The sequence below is a fragment of the Callospermophilus lateralis genome, chromosome 10 (genome assembly GCF_048772815.1).
Source record: "Callospermophilus lateralis isolate mCalLat2 chromosome 10, mCalLat2.hap1, whole genome shotgun sequence".
NCBI lineage: Eukaryota > Metazoa > Chordata > Mammalia > Rodentia > Sciuridae > Callospermophilus > Callospermophilus lateralis.
Window position 1 is genome coordinate 57,228,036 of NC_135314.1, and position 17,632 is coordinate 57,245,667.

Below are 17,632 nucleotides of genomic sequence, written 5' to 3' on the forward strand. Positions count from 1 at the left end.
TTAATATGTAAATTAATTTTAAAATGAATGATTTTTTTCTCCCAAAAGAATGGCCAAAGCTTTTAGTTACATATCAACATTTATTGAATGTGGGGGAGAGAACACCAGTATTTACTATTACTAGGGATGTAAAGTAGTTCAAGATTTGAGAGACACTTAATATCTTTTGTTTTAATACACTTCCTACCATTTTACCCAGAATGTTTACTTCTAGAAATTTAAAATGTTCTACAACAGAAGACTGTGAAATAATCTTTCCCTCATCCATAGCTTGGAATAGTATATATCTTATATATTTATAGTCTTTAAATGCTGTAAAATATCCATAAATGGCCAGCTTACCCAATTGTTAGCTTACTGTTCATTAGGGTTAACTACCTTCCCATTGATTGTGCAAACAATTTTCAGAATTCTTCATCTTATAAAACTGAAACTCTTTACCCATTTAACAACAACTCTGCACTCCCATCTCCTCAAGGCCTTTGCAAACAATGCTTGTCCTTTTTGTGATTAGCTTATTTCACTTAGTATGTTCTCATAGTTCCTCTACATTGTGTCAAAATTTCCATCCTAAGAGTGAATAATATCACCTTATATGTATGTATCTTATTTGTTTATCCATTCATCTGCCAATGGACCCTTATGCTACTATGAACTATAGGGTCTACAAATAACTCTTTGAGACCCTGTCTGTATTTCTTTTGGGTACATGCTTAGAAGTGGAATGGCAGGATCATGTGGTAATTTTATATATATAATATATTTTTAGTTATCAATAACCTTTATTTTATTTATTTTATTTATATGTGGTGTTGAGAATCGAACCCAGTGCCTCACATATGCTAAACAAGTGCTCTACCACTGAGCTACAACCCCAGCCCTGTAATTTTATTTTTAATTTGTAGGGTACCACCATATTGTTTTCTAAAGCAGCTGCACCATTTAACATTCCCACAGGTGGGCTGGGGTTGTGGCTCAGTGGTAGAGTGCTCGCCTAGCACATGTGAGGTTTGATCCTCAGCACCACATTAAAATAAATGTTTGGTTTTTTTTAAATTCTAATTTCTTCACATCTTCCCCCAACACTTGTTATTTTCTGTTTCTTTGGTAGCTGCCAACTTAATGGGCATGAAGTAGTATCTCTTCATATCAGACCTTGGGTAGCAGCCCTCGGCCACCACCAGTGTCTGGGCCTGAGGCTGAGTCTTTGGCCTCTGGAGTCTGATTGGGAGTGGAGCCCATCGGCCTAGGGATAGTCTGGCTAGCAGGTGGTCACATTAGACTAGCTCATGGGTCTCAAGTAAAGACTTTGGACACAAGCTCTAGGCAGGGGCACTGCCTGACCCGCTGGGATTTTAGGACTCTGTTCTTGCTAGTGGACTGGACCACAAGATAGCCATTCTTCACTTTCCAAATTACCAGTGGCTGGGAGGGCCCCAGGCCTCACCTACTCTGTTGTGCAGACTGGCTGCTTTTCCTCAGAGTTTTGGGGAAATCCAGAGATGGGTTAAGGGCTGCTGCAGATCTGGGCTGCTCGCCTAGCTCTCAGGAGAGCCAGCTCCCACTGCACCAGCAGCCCCACTCCTGCCACCAGCCTGTTCGGCAGCTTTCTAACATGCACCGGCCCATCCCTCAGGTGAAATCTTGTTGCCCTCAAGTGATGGACTGAAGGAAGGCCTCTGAGATATCTTGCCCTATCAGTGACTTCTAGCAGTCCTTCTGACTGGCTCTGCCTGTGCCTGCACCCCCTTGAGCTGCAGGGGCCACCACCCACTCTTCCTTGCCAGGACAGGTCCCCACCCCTGCTGTCTGCAGGCTGCTGAGAGGGTCATGTGCAATAAGAACTTCCAAACATGAGAACTTTGATTTCTGGGTCTGGGGATCTGCTCAGGTGAACAAATCAGCTCTGAAATTCGTGACCCTCTTGTTCCAGGTCCAAGCCTGGGACAGAGCTTGATGACAGCAGCTGCAAGGTTGTCCAGGATCCCAACCTCATACAGGGCCAGCTTCTGAGCCATTTCTGTCAGGCTGGGTTGATGATGATCTGCAGTGGCTCTGATGATGATGATGGAGCAGAGTTGCCCAGGGGCAATCCTTCCATGGATGTGGGCCAAAGGCCTGGGCTATTCCCCCAGCTTCACTCTCCAGCACTGTCCCCCTGAGTACAGCCAGCCTCCTTGAGGGGTGCCAGACCTGGGGGGCAGCTTGGGGTTAAGTGCCAGGAGTGCAAGGCAGCAGAGAAGTCAAATACGCTCTCATCAGGCTGACTGGGGCTTTTCAGGAGCTCTGGGCAGCCTGGGCTGGTGCTTATGGCAGCATTGCCAGAGGCTGCTATGGGACACCTCCACTCTGGGCACTGCCAGTGATAGACACATAGGAGTTCTCCTGTGCAGAAGGAGGGCTAGGGTTGGCAGCTTCTGTCTCCCAAGGAGGCTATGCAACTCTTGTACACCAGCCTCTTGTACACCCTCTGGTCATCATGGGTTGGAGGGACTCCTCTTGGCTGGGAGGTGCATCCACAGCAAACCAGCTGACCCAGGGTTAGGACCAGCTGGGACAGGCATGGCCCAGGCTTGGGGTCCAGGTGCTTCTTATAAATCTGGGCAGTGATATGAGTAAGCTATGCATCTGTGGCTACACCTCCTTTGATGGTGGTCTGGATGCTTTTAGGGCCACTCCAGCCTCCTCGGTCTTGTCTTCAACCAAGTCTTTCAGATACTTGTTCCTTGCTCCATGATTCCTCACAGAGCTCCATGCGTCCTTACAGCCAGCCCTCTGGCCATCCAGGGTCTCCAAAGCTGAAGGTGTCAGTGTCCACAACCAGCTGGCTGTCTTGATATACTACTAGGACAGGTAAGTCAGGGTGCCTCAAACAGTGTGTGTCCGGGCCAGGCACTGCCCTGGCCAGGGCTGGCCCCTGCAAAGTGGCTGAAAGGGGCCAGACCAAAGTCTCCCAGCTTAGGCATCAGTCTCTCATCCAGAAGGACATTAGAACTCTTGCTGTCTCTGTAGATGAGGCTGTGGCTATCCTGATGTAAAAACTGAATGGCCCTGGGTCGTGCCCAGAAGGATGTCTAGTTGCTGAGGCCAGGAGAGAGGAGGGCAGGTATCAGTTTGGAAGTGGAAACAGTCTTCTAGGGAGCCACTGGGCAGGAACTCATAGACAAGGCCATAGAAGCAGCTCTCAGCACAGAAGCCAGCGAAGTCCACACTATTTGGGTGATCAAAGCTCCACAGCTGCTTCATCTCAGTCAGGAAACTCTGCTTTCCCCACAGTCCACTCTAGGTCAGACTCCTTCAGCCTCTCCACGGCATACATGGTGTTCCTTAGCACGGCCTGGTACACACACCCAAAGTGCCTTCCCCGATCCTGAGCTCCTGGAAGAAGTTGCAGGCGTCCTGGGAAATCTCACACAGGGGCCAGCAGAATGGGGAGGGTGGGCCCCCTGCAGTAGGGACACTGGGCTCTTTGGGCTTGGCTTGGTAGAGGAAGGGGTTGGAGATGGCAATGGTGGCTGGACAGTAGCAGGGCTTGGAATAGGGCAGAGCTCAGGACCTGAATGAATCCGGGAGCCTGGAAAAGCTGGGGGCGGGGGTGGGTGGGGTGGAATGTGGAAGCTGAGGACTGCAACCTCGAGGACTCCAGGCCCGGGTCTTAAAGTGTTCAGAGTAGTTGCTGGACATTGGGGTAGTGGCGCTGGTGGGGGGATGGGAGGTGGAAGGTCGGGGGATGGAAGGTGGAAGGTGCAGGGTTGGGAGGTGGTAGTTGGGTGGGGAGGGTGCCAAGACGTGATGATGTCCCCCTCACGCGCAGCAGTTACAGGTGCATGAGAATGTGCGCAAGGTGGGCCACATGCACGCACCTTGTGGTTGATCCAGGGCCACAGGACGCTGGCTGTGAACTGTCAGAGCCCTGGCCCTGCCACAGCTCCATCTGGTAGCCTACGATTAGTGCCACAAACTGGCACCAGTCAGTGGGTTCCAGGGCGTCCATCACTTTGCAGAAGCAGCACATGACCCAGGGCGGCAACTCATACAAGAAGTGCTGGGCCCTGAGAACCACAGCCCTGCCCCACCCCGACCCCTGGGTGGGCACTGTTGCCGCATCCCTGGGCCTTCGGGACTCACTGTAGTTTTAATCTGCATTTTCCTAATGATTAATGATGCTGAGCATCTTCTCATGTATTTGTTGTCCATTTGCATATCTTTTTTGGTAAAGTACCTATTAAAGTCCTTTGTCCATTTTTTAAATTGGATTTTTATTGTTAAGTTTGCAGGAGTGAACAAATACTTCTCAGAAGAGGATATACAATCAATCAACAAATATACGAAAAAATGCTCATCATCTTTAGCAATCAGATAAATGCAAATCAAAACTACTCTAAGATTTCATCTTACTCATGTCAGAATGGCAGATATTATGCATATAAACAACAATAAGTGTTGGAGAGGATGTGGGGAAAAAGGTACACTCATACACTGCTGGTGGGACCGCAAATTGGTACAGCCAATATGGAAAGCAGTATGGAGATTCCTTGGAAATCTGGGAATGGAACTACTGCTACAGTCTGGCTGGGCACAGAATCATGAGCCACTCAAGCAGGAACAAACTTTATTTTTTGAAACTGCCGCCAATGCTCCCTACGCGTCCGGGAAGATTCCTGATGGACCCTCGTCGCATTCTCCCGGAACCCAAGAGGCGGTTTCTCCTCCGGAATTCCCTCCTACCGCACTTCCCCAACCAATGGGAGCTCTCCAGGAGTTCCATAGCAGGCTGAGGTGGACAGCAGGAGTCCAATATCCATATGAATGCAAATCTTAACATAATCGTATCATCTCAATGGCTTGTTGGCGTCACCTTTCAACCAAAAATGCCATGTATCATATTACTTGGCTGTGGCTCTTAGCATTTTCCCTCTTCTGTTTAATTAAGCAACAAGCAATGTGGCTAGGGACCATGCCTGTTAGGTTTGTCCAATTCAACATATGGTTCTTACCCGTCATCGGAAAACTGACCTTTAGGCGTCAGCCTCTTGTCTTAGGTTGATATCACTGCAATTGGATCATACCCGTCACTGACTACCGGTCCAGCATATAGCCATACTTGTGGATAGGCCTATGCACCAGTGGGGGGGTGAGGTTCTTTGCCTCACCTTTGTTGACCCTCAAAATTAGACCATCACTAGTAGAAGGGAGGAGGATACAGAAATGCCACGACACCAAGTCAATTGATGGCTCCTAAGGAAAAATTGCATCACTGGTGACACATCAGCAAAGATACGCCAGCATTGCCATAATTTGCTCCATCAACAGATAGATCACAGTGCATACAAGTGATACATAGTCCAGGCAAGTTTTGTAAGCAGTTCAAAGCGGAGGAATCTATCAATATGTCCATTTCCTCCCAAAATAAATCAACTGATTGATTGAGCATTACTTGTTGAGTTATTATTCATTGATGTATCAGTTTATACAGTTTGTTGTGATAATTATCAAAGAAGTTGTAGTTTGGTTTCATCTTTGTCTTCACCGGCATTGGGATGAAAATAGGAATTCTGACAATGATGTTAAAGAAAAATATGTAACATTTCAACAGGTACTAAGAAAACAATTTTTAGAATAATTTACATTATCCTGAACATAATTATTAAATATAATGAAAAGGAAAGGTGAAAGTAAACAAACAGATCTGTTAACCTGCTTATTTGTACACATATTAAAACAATCGTTAATAGCTGTTTATCCAATTTAAATTAAACCATTAAAATCACGTGAATAATAAAAAAAATTCGGATCCATTTATTCATGAGCGCTCCTCATATATGATATATGGAAATATGCACATACAGACATACAACACAAAACAGAAATGTGCACATGTAACATACAACACATAAGACAATAGTAAAGGCCTTGTACCTTTACCTAGTGAAATCTCCATTGCAATGTTTAAAAACTCCACAGTCAAAAAATAAAACTGATCAGAAAAACATTAACCTAGGTCTGTATGAGCTCAAAAATAAAATAGAACTTTATGATGTGGGAAAAAGCAATAATAAAATTGATATTGAAAAAAGCATCCTGGTTAATCACTGTCGCAGATGTAAAAATAGTCAAGCTGGAGTTCTGGATATCAGCTGTTATGGATTTGAGTCAAATCATCTTCTTTTTGGTTTGTAGAAATTGTTTTGGTTAATCTCTCTGGAATCCAAATCGGCTGCTGTTCTCCCTGTGGAAAAACACAAACAGAGCCCCGACTCCAGACAATCACTGGGTCAGGACCTTTCCATTGTCCTGTTAGAATATCCTTCCAAAGTACCTTAGGCTTATGTACATTTTTTGGATACAAATGTCTTTCCGCAGCACTAAGCCCTGATGAATCCAAATTTAAAAAGTTTAGAGTAAAAAGGGTTATTTTAAGTTTATCTTTGGGGGATATATACCCCTTTCCAATTCCCTCCTTTTGTTTTAATAAGTACATTTTAATAGTTTGATGAGCTCTTTCAACTATGCCTTGTCCCTGTGGATTGTATGGAATTCCTGTTATGTGAGTAATGCCAAATGATGAGCAAAATTGTTTAAAAGAGGTAGAAGCATAACCAGGACCATTATCTGTTTTTAACTGTTTTGGAACGCCCACAGTGGCAAAATTTTGTAAGCAATGAGCTATAACATCTTTAGTTTTTTCTCCGGCATGAAGGGAGCCCATCAAAAATCCGGAAGAAGTATCAACTGTAACATGTCAATATTTTAATTTTCCAAATTCTGGCAAGTGTGTGACATCCATCTGCCAAATATGGTTAGGTATCAGTCCTCTGGGATTGACTCCAAGATTAACCTGTGGTAAAAAGGTCACACAATTTTGACATTGTTTTATTATATGTCTGGCTTGTTCTGTAGTTATTTTAAAACGCTTTTGTAAAGTATTAGCATTGACATGGAACCTTTTATGAAAGTTTATAGCTTCTTCTATTGTGGAGAAAATATGTATGTCATGTGTAGATTTATCTGCTAATTCATTGCCCAAACTAAGGGCTCTAGGCAATCCTGTATGTGCCCTGATATATCCTATAAAGAATGGATCTTTTCTGTCCCAGATTAGACTTGTATAGTGGAAAACAAATAGAAAACAGTAGAAGAAGGGGAAATCCTACCAGCATCTTCAAGGGATACTATAGCATTAACTACATACTGACTATCAGAAAATAAATTAAATACAGATTCTTTAAACATTATAAAAGCTTATAATATTGCATTAAGCTCTACCTTTTGAGCTGATTCTTTGGGTACTAAAAATGTAAAAGTTTGATCAGGGGTAACTACTGCTGCTGTACCATTATTTGACCCATCAGTGAATATATTTGGAGCATTCATGATAGGGGTTTTTCTTGCCATTTTTGGAAAAACTACAGGATGCTTAGACCAAAAAGACAACAAAGGATTAGATGGTAAGTGATTATCAAATGAAACATTAGATTTACACATGATTATTGCCCAAGTATTTAACTCATTAGCTAACTCATAAATTTGATCCATAGTATATGGGAGAAATTTTATTTTTATTGGGAGAAATTCCAAACACTCCCTTTGCTGCTTTTATTCCTTTGAGTATTAATTGTCCTACAGCCTCAGGATATCTAGTAAGAATATTATTAGGAGAATAAAATAAATGTATCCACAATAATGGACCTTCTTACCAAAATACTCCTGTAGGAGTATTTTTTGTTGGTAGTACAATAAATAATAAAGGCAAACTTATATCAATTCTATCCAAGTGCATATTTTCCATATATGTTTCAATGATTTTTAATGCCTTTCTTGCTTCAGGCATTAACATGCGGGGTGAATTTGGATCTGATGGACCTTTTAGGATATCAAATAAAGGTCCTAGCTCTCCTGTTGGTATGCCTAGATAAGGCCTTATCCAATTTATGTCTCCCAATAACTTTTGAAAGTCATTAAGTGATTTGAGTTGCTCTACTCATATTTGAATTTTTGGTGGACGGACCATGGTTGAGGATAATAGAACTCCTAAATAATTAATTGGAAGATTTAATTGTACTTTATCTATTGCTATCTCTAGATTATAACTTTTTAATAAATTTGTAAGTGTGGCATAACATTCTAGCAATGTGTTTTTATCTTTATGTGCCAATAACACATCATTCATATAGTGAAATATTTGTAGTTCAGGATTTTGATTTCTAAGTGGTTGGATTGCTTTGTTAACATAAATTTGACACATAGTTGGACTATTAGCCATCCCTTGAGGGAGTACTTTCCATTCATATCTCTGATCAGGACCTTCATGATTTAGTGCAGGGATAGTAAATGCAAAATGTGGACTATCCTCAGGATGAATTGGAATTGAAAAAAAAAATCTTTAATATCTATAGCTAAAACATACCAGGTTTTTGGTAAAGCAGACAATTGGGGAATCCCTGATTGAGCAGGTCCCATAATAACCATCTCATTATTAATGACTCTTAAATCTTGCAATAATCTCCATTTACCAGATTTCTTTTTAATGACAAAAATGGGAGTATTATGGGGAGATATGGAAGGCTGTATATGTCCCTCCGCTAATTGTTGTTTGACCAGGTCATGGGCTACTTGTATCTTTTCTTTAGTCAGGGGCCACTTAGAAACCCACACTGGTCTTTCTGATTTCCAAGTAATTTTGATTGTCTCAGTGGCCTTTTTTGAAAACCCAATCCAAGTCTATTTATTTCTTAATCTATTTGAATTGGTGCTGTCATACCTTGTTCTTGTTTTCTTAATCTTTTTTCTTTCCTAAAGCCTTGTCTAGCCCTAGTAGTGGGCGCGTTAGGACTGATGTTATTTGTTAATGTCAAATCTAATTGATCTAGGACATCTCATCCCCATAAATTTATAGGAAGATGATCCAATACATAGGGCTGTATAGTTCCTTCACATCCTTCAGGATCCTTCCAATCTAATACCATTGCACTTCTTTGGGGATTAGTCGCCACTCCTAGGCCTCGAAGCGTTTGAGTGGCTTGTTGTAATGGCCAATGTTTTGGCCATTCTAGACGAGATATGATGCTAAGGTCAGCACCTGTGTCCAGTAGTCCATTAAATTCATGTCCTTGAATATTTACTTTTAGCATGGGGCAAGAATCTAAATTTAAAGACAGCATAGCCCAATCTACACCTGTGGAGCCTAATCCCTTGGTACCTCTTTCTACAGCATGACTGGAAAATTTATTATGTAGGCTGGGTACTATTAATAACTGTGCTATTTTATCTCCTGGTGAAATTACTGATATACCTCTTGGAGAACTAGCTATAATTTTTATTTCACCTTCATAATCGGGATCAATTACCCTGGGACTTATCATAAGTCCTTTTAGTGTAGAAGAAATGCATCCCAATAATAAGCCTACTGTTCCTTGGGGAAGAGGTCCTTTTACTCCTGTGGGAATGATTTGAACTCCCATCTCTGGAGTTAGTACTGCTCTGGCGGAGGCGCAGATGTCCAACCCTGCGTTCCCTCTAGTTTGTCTGATGAGGGATTTAATGGATAATGTTTCCTGGGCACTACCTTGATGGTGCTGCTGGGTTCCTCCATTGCCCCGTATATTTGTGGTTTTGGGCCCAGGAGCTTTGGGCCCTCCAGTCCGTTTTTTGGCAATGGAGCCTGATGCCTTTTTCCATGATATCATGGGTAAACACTTGGTCCTTGTCCGTTTTTTGATAACGGAATACCCTCTATGGTGGTTTGAGAACAGTATTCATTAGCCCAATGTCTCCCTCTACGGCATTGTGGGCAAATACCTGGTATTCTATTCCTTTGATACCTAGCTTTGTTAAACCCTCCTCCTATGGGGCAACTCCTTTTAAAATGTCCTGTTTGATCACAATTATAGCATGTTTTTGACCTGGCATCTAAAGCCTGTTGTACTGCTGCTAAGATTTGCCCTTGTTCATTAATGTCTTTATATAATTTAATATATGTGTTTAAATCTTCATGTCTCCATGGTCTAAAGACCTCTCTGCAGCAACGATTTGCTTGGTCATAAGCCAGTTGTTTTATAAATGGCATTACCTGTTCTGTATCTCCAAATATTCTAGAAGCTGTTTGAATAAGCCTATCTACAAATTCAGCGTAAGGTTCATTAGTTCCTTGTATTACCTTAGGTAATTGTCCTTGTAAATCTCCATGCCCCTGTAAAGTTTTCCATGCCCTAACCGCATCTACAGCAATTTGTGCGTATACACCAGGATCATATTCAATTTGTTGCCGTTGATCCTCATAAGGTCCCTTTCCTAACAACATTTCTAGATTTCTTTGAGGGTAACCAGCTGCTGCATTTCGCCTAGCTGTCTCCGTGCAAAATTCCTCATTGGCAACCTTCCATAACAAATATTGTCCTCCATTTAGCACAGATCGACACATGTTAGCCCAATCTGCTGGTGTCATATCCAGGTTGGTAATAGATTCGACCATACTTATGGTGAAGGGTGCTTGTGGCCCATAGGCTGTTATAGCCTCCTTTAATTGCTTCACTGTTTTGAAATCTAAAGCACGGTGAATTCGTTGCCCTCCTGCCTGCTCAAGTACAGGGCATGCTAATCTTTGGGGTTCTGCCTCAGGATTCCGTCCATCAACTATGGGAGTTGAGGGCCGCTCAGCTGTAGATGGAGCTGTTGGTTGAATTATGCCCTCTGGTGATAGAACGGAGTTAGTAGCAGCCTCCTGTTGTAATTCCCCGCCTGATGGTTGTTTTTCCTCTAAGCTTTCTTTCTTCAAATTTTCTTCTGTCTGACTAGCTTGAGAGACCTTCTCTTTTGCTTGACCTAACATGTTTTCTACCATAGTCTGGACCTCTAACAATTTACTTAACAGTCTTTCGGTTTGTTTTTTACTAGTTTCTAATCTACTATAAAGGTAATGCAGCCCAATAAGATAGCATAAAACGAAACCAAAACAGAATGAAACAAAAATGGAAAAAAGAGTAGTTGTATCAATTTTCTCTTTCTCAGGGCCAAACGACTTCAAACCTTGAGCCAACCATTTTTCCCAGTTTGCCTGAGAAAATTCTAGGGATAGGCAGCTTGAAACAAAAACAAAATAAATCAAAACAAGAACACATTGTTTTTTGAAATGGTCACCCATTCTGTTGCCTTCCCTCAGGGGCGAGCAATTTTATTCACCTCCAAGCTTCAGGCGTGCCCCGTACGGGCCACCAATTGCTGCAGTCTGGCTGGGCACAAAATCATGAGCCACTCAAGCAGGAACAAACTTTATTTTTTGAAACTGCTGCCAATGCTCCCTATGTATCCGGGAAGATTTCCGATCGACCCACTTCGTGTTCTCCAGGAACCCAAGAGGAGATTCCTCCTCCGGAATTCCCTCCTACCGCACTTCCCCAACCAATGGGAACTCTCCAGGAGTCCTGTAGCAGGCAGAGGTGGACAGCAGGAGTCCAATATCCATATGAATGCAAATCTTAACATAATCATATCATCTCAATGGCTTTCAACCAAAAATGCCATGTATCATATTACTTGGCTGTGGCTCTTAGCAAACTACCATTTGACCCAACTGTCCCTCTCCTCAGACTATACCCAAAGGACTTAAAAACAGCATACTATAGGGATACACCCACATCAATGTTTATGGCAGCACAATTCACAATAGCTAAACTGTGAAGCACACCTACATGTCCTTCAGTGGATGAATGGATAAAAAAAATGTGGCATATATACACAATGGAATTTTACTCACATTAAAAGAATAAAATCATGGCATTCATAGGTAAATGGGTGGTGTTGGAGAAGATAATGTAAGTGAAGTTAGCCAATCCCCCAAAAAACAAATGCAGAATGTTTTCTCTGATATAAGGAAGCTGACTCACAGAGGGGTAGGGAGGAGGAGCATGGGAGAATTAGATGAATTCTAGATAGGGAGGGATAGGGAGGGGGAAGGGGATTATCAAGGATGGTGGAATGTAATGAACATCATTACCCAAAGTACATGTATGAAGATTCAAATTGAGTGACAACATACTTTATATATAAACAGATATGAAAAATTGTGTATATATGTGTAATAAGAATTGTAATGCAAACAAAAGTAAATGTATAAAGGCATGAATTGATTAAACATACTCTATATACAAAGATATGAAAAATTGTACTCTATATGTGTAATAAGAACTGTAATGTATTCCACTGTCACATATTTAAAAAAAATAAAATCAATAAAACTAAAAAAAAGTTTGCAGGAGTTCTTTACATATTGTGGATATTAACATCTTATCAGATATATTGCAAATATTTTTCTCATAACTCATAGGTTATCATTTCACTCTGCTGATTTTGTCATTTGATGCACAGAAATTTTAAATTTTAACATAGTCCAACTTACCTGTTTTTACTTTGTTGCCTATGTTTTTGATGTCATATCTAAGAACTCATTGTCAAATCCAATTTCATAAACCTCTTCCCCTATGTTTTCGTCCAAGAGTTTTATAGCTTTAGCACTTACATTTAGGTATTTAACACATTGTTTTTATTTTCTTTTTAAAATTTTACTTATTTTTTCTTTTTAGTTATACATGACAGTAGAATGTATTTTGACATGTTACGCATACATGGAGTATAACTTCGCATTCTTGTAACTCCCATGATGTGGAGTTACAGTGGTCACTGTAACATATCTTGAACTAATTTTTATATATGATAAAGGTAAAGATCCAGCTTCATTGTTTTGCATGTGTATTCTCAGTTTTCCCAGAACCTTTGTTCCCAGAACCTTTCCTATCAAATCATCCTGGCATCCTTGCATAAACTCATTTGGCCATATCTACATGCAAAAGAATGAAGTAGGATCTTTACCTTCCCATCTATAAAATTCAACTCAAGATGTATCAAAGACTTAAATGTGTTAAAACTATAAAATTCTTAGAAGAAAACATGTACAAACACATCTGAATCTCTAGAGTTCATTATTTAATAACGAATACATATTTCAGAATAATTCAGCAGTATCTAACTTATATAAATAAATGTCTGTATACATGTAGACACCACTACTATATATAATGAGCTTCCTTTTTGCCATTTTTCCACTATATTGCCCTACAGTATTCTTACTTTGGAAAGGGAAGTATGTCTATTTCCGCCTCCTTATCTTTTGACCTTCTCACCCAGACTAACATTCTCACTAGCTTTATATTTTGTGTTCTCAGCTTATTTAACAATTGAATCAATCATGGCCCAATATTGATTTGAAATTTAAAATTTCCTCTTTTATGATGGGAAGATTTTGAATAGATTTCTGAAAATGAGACACAACAATCAGTAACTACTTTAAAGAAAAGGCCACATGGGAAGGGAAGGATAGGGGAAGGAGGTTAAAGGCCAGGTATACTCACTGACACTAGCTGGAGCCTGTGGTTCCAGTTGGAATTATTTATGTTGATAAACAGTTCTGGCCATCCTGGTCATCATGTCCAACAGGGTCATTCTGAACATCAGGGTTTCTGAAATCTGAGGCAAGCAGCCTAAATGAGAAAGGGGATACTAATGAGGTCATTCTGTCACTGGAAATAAATGGTAAAGTACCTATTCAAGTCCTTTGTCCATGTTTTAATTGGTCTGTGTTTTCTCTCTGACCTCAGGCAAGGGAGAACTCCATTGCTTCATATTTTATCATCTGAGAGATATTCCAGATGTATTTGTCCAAAATCATTACATATGAATTATCTTTATGGCTCAGAGTTAGGGTGGGTGTTTCTTTAATGAGATTGTTAAAATATAACCTAATAATGAAAAGAGGAAAAGTGAGATGAGAACCAGTGACCATGGATTTCTCATCAGGAACAAAGGCAAATGGTGGAACAGAATCTTTAAAGTACTGAAGAAAGAGAGCTGTCAACTCAGAATTTTGTATCCAGGGACAATATCTTTCAAGAATGAAGGTAAAAACAGGTGTAGTAGTGCACACCTGTAATCTCAGCAACTTTGGAGGCAGGTGGGCCTTAAGTTCAAGGCCAGCCTCAGCAATTCAGCAAGACCCCGTGCCAAAATAAAAATGTGTTGGGGATGTAGCTCAGTAGTAAAAAAGGAAGAAGGTAAAATGAAGACATTCTCAGAACTGTAAGAATTCATGGTCAGTAGTTCTATGCTATAGAATATTAAAGGAAGTTCTTCAGGCTAAACAATATTACATAAGCGAGACAATTAGACAATCAGAACTTCAAGAACTTCAGATATGGCAAATATCTGGTGAAATAAATTTGTTTTCTTAGTTTATTTGAAATGTCTATGAGTACTGAAAGCAAAAATTATCACATTATCTAGTGGTTTAGTTCACCTTTAATTTTGAAGTAGTTACAGATTCGTGGAATCTGTGAAAAACAAAAACAAAAACATGGGGAAGTCCTGTATCCTCTTCACCCAGCCTCTTCCAGTGGTAACATTTGCATAACTGTGCACACTATCAAAACCAGGAAAGTGAGGTTCACTGAAATCCTATCTATAAATCACAAAGTCTGATGCAATGTAATCCTCAATGGATGGAATCTACTAATGCTTAGAAAAGTAATTCAAACTATGTAACCTTTCCATGACACTCAGAGAAAGTGGAATCTATTTCACAACCTCACTGATCCTGGCCTAGAGAGCCTTATAGGACCTGGCAGCCTTGTTCTCTGACCAGGACAAGATTAACCCCTGTCTTGAGTCTCTTCACTAAGTTTCATATCTGAAACTTTAATCAGTATATAAACAACTTATAAATCTTGATAAATTATAGATTCTGAGGGGGGGGGGCGCTTGAGAGTCTGCATTCTTAACAAGTTCCCAGGGGATGCTGATATTACTGATTGGCAGATAAAGACTTAGAGTAGTGAGGCTTTAAAAGGATGCTCTCGGTATGCCCCTACCCACTGCACATGGAGTCTGTTGGATAAATGCGTTATGACCTAGAATACTTGCCACTTCTAAATTAGTTCTCATTCAGACAGGGGTGAGGATGAGGGGAAGGGCTGAGGACAGCTTTTCACCCATTGCCATGTTTTTGTATTCCAAGAATTCAAAATCTGAATCTTGACTTCCAGGAAGATACATTTGTCAGGTTGGGCAGGGAAAACATATTTTACTTAATTGTTGACTAGCTTAATTTACAACTTGCAAATAGATATAGAGTATGTGGACCTCCCTTTGTATTGACTTGGCCTTGTAAATATTAGGCACTTACAGAACTCTCCCCTTGTCTCTTAGCTTCTATGCTCTGGCCACCCTGCGCTTCTTGCGTTCTTTGAACAAATCATGACCTTCCTCTTTCCAGTTATTTGCATATCTTCTTCCCCACATTCTTTTCCACTTGATACTTGGCCAACTCCTACTCATCTGTCATTTCTCAGTTTAAACAACAACCACTTATAGAAGTTATCCCTCTGCTTTTCCCTAACCACTGTACATTGTTTACTTAGCTCTTTCTTAGCCCTGAGTGCTTTTCCTTTTATAGGCAAGTACTTTTTTTTTAACCTGTTTATAGATCCTCCTGGACTATAATGGGATCATGTCCCAATGAATGCATTGTAAATCGAAAATATCCTAAAATAAAAACACATAGACTACACCTAGCCTACCAAACGTCATGGCTCAGCAGCACAGAACACTTTATTTTTTATTTTTTTTAAAGAGAGAGAGAGAATTTTAATATTTATTTTTTAGTTTTTGGCAGACACAACATCTTTGTTTGTATGTGGTGCTGATGATCGAACCCCGGCCGCATGCATGCCAGGCGAGCAAGCTACCACTTGAGCCACATCCCCAGCTCAGCACAGAACACTTTAAACAATGAGTTATTTCCCCTTGTGATTGTGTGGCTGACTAGGAGCTGTGGCTGGCTGCCCTTCTCAGGGTCATGACTGGGTATGATACCAAGTAGCACTAGCTGGGGAAATTCCAAGTACAGTTTCCACTGACTGCATATCATTTTTCAACCATTTTAAAGTTGAACCATCTTCATTGTTCTTTTTTTTTTTTTCACTTTTGAAAACAATTGGCTATGAGAAGGAGATGTGTCAATGGAAAGGGAGTATAGATTATTTTCACTTTTGCTTGGGAAGAGTTAACAACAGAGGGAGACAGAAGGAAAAGGGGAGGGAGAGTGGGAGAGGTAAGTGGTAGAACAGTTTGGATGACCTTGGGCAGCAAATCTCAAAATGTGTTCCCTAGGCCCTGTGGATACCTGAGAACTTTCTTGGGGTTCCTGAGGTCAGTTATTTTCATAATAACAATAAGAGATTATTTTACTTTTTAACTTTCATTCTACCACAAATGAATTGCAGAACACATTTAGAAGAGCTTTTTATAACTCAGCAAATGCATATTTTGTCAATGACTGGTATGTGATATTATAAAATCATACATAAAAAATTCAAAGTTCAACAGAGATCAATGTCTTTTAGTTCAACAGTAGGAAAAGGCTATTGATATAATTCCAAGTTTTACATCGCAACTAATCTTTAAAAAACAGTCACCTTTGCTGTATGTATACACATGGATGTATAACCAATGTGATCCTGCAATCTGTACACATGGAAAAATGAGAATTCATACCCTATTTGAATCAAATGTATGATATATCAAGATCATTGTATTGTCTTGAGCAACTAATTAAAAAAAAAACAAACAATCACTTGTTGAGTTTGAGTTGTGGTTTCAAAGAATATCCACAACTTTTGCAAAGGCTATGGAATTCTTTCTTTTCTAACACTATATCTGCAGAAAGTCAGATTTCCTTCTATGCTTCAAAAACAAAACAAAACCCCAACCTGCACCCTCCAAAAAAAATCACAACAGATGAATGCAAAAGCAGAAGAGAATTCTGCTGTCCTCTATAAACCAAAGTTGCTATAATGTAAAACAATGCCTTCGCCTCTCTATGTGTAGGTGTGGGTGTAAAAAAGCATAGCTTGTATGTAATGCATTTATCATGCTATTTTTGTTTTAATTTCTCAATTTTGGTTTTGATAGTGGTAAATATCTGAAGATATAACCTACTGAAAGGCTTTGAGGTCCTTAATAATTTTTAGGAATGGAAGAGCTTCAGAGACCCCAAAGTTTGAAAAGTAGGGGATGGGCCAGGGCCTGTCATTAATTGGAAAAAAGTCAAGCCTAATGAAGCATCTGTTTTTCAATACAATCCTCAGAGCATATATAGTAGTAAAATGACTCAGTTACAATGACAACTTTAGAATTATTGAATGTCCCAGATATTCAGCTGCTTCACATGCATGATTTGTTTGGTCCTTGACAATCATGGAATAAAACACAATTTTTATCAACATCTTATAGATGAAGAGATGTAAGTTCTTCCTTTTGTTCTTGGTACCAGGGATTGAATTCAGGGGCACTCTACCACTGAGCCACATCTCTAGCATTTAGAGACAGTATCTCACTGAGTTGCTTAGGGCCTTGCTATTTGCTGAGGTTGGCTTTGAACTTGCGATCTTCCTGTCATAGCCTCCAGAGTTGCTGGGATTACAGTCCTGTGCCACTGCGCCCAGGGGAGTTTCCAACAGTGGAGGAACGGAATAGGAAATGAATCAGGTCTTACTGCCTCCTGAAAACACAAGTAAATGCCTGCTAC

The 17,632-nt window shown here is 40.4% G+C and overlaps 1 protein-coding gene across 1 annotated transcript; it reads right to left on the bottom strand.

Moving 5' to 3' along the window:
* Positions 1-1,697: 1,697 nt before the first annotated feature.
* Positions 1,698-4,681, bottom strand: LOC143407832 (interleukin-1 receptor-associated kinase 1). Its single transcript, XM_076867008.1, is given in 17 exon segments — positions 1,698-2,020; positions 2,023-2,286; positions 2,289-2,439; positions 2,441-2,661; positions 2,664-2,791; positions 2,793-2,829; positions 2,832-2,894; positions 2,897-3,053; positions 3,055-3,270; positions 3,272-3,357; positions 3,360-3,434; positions 3,437-3,593; positions 3,596-3,633; positions 3,636-3,707; positions 3,764-3,907; positions 3,910-4,045; positions 4,646-4,681. Coding segments are annotated over 17 exon segments (2,304 nt in total).
* Positions 4,682-17,632: the final 12,951 nt, after the last annotated feature.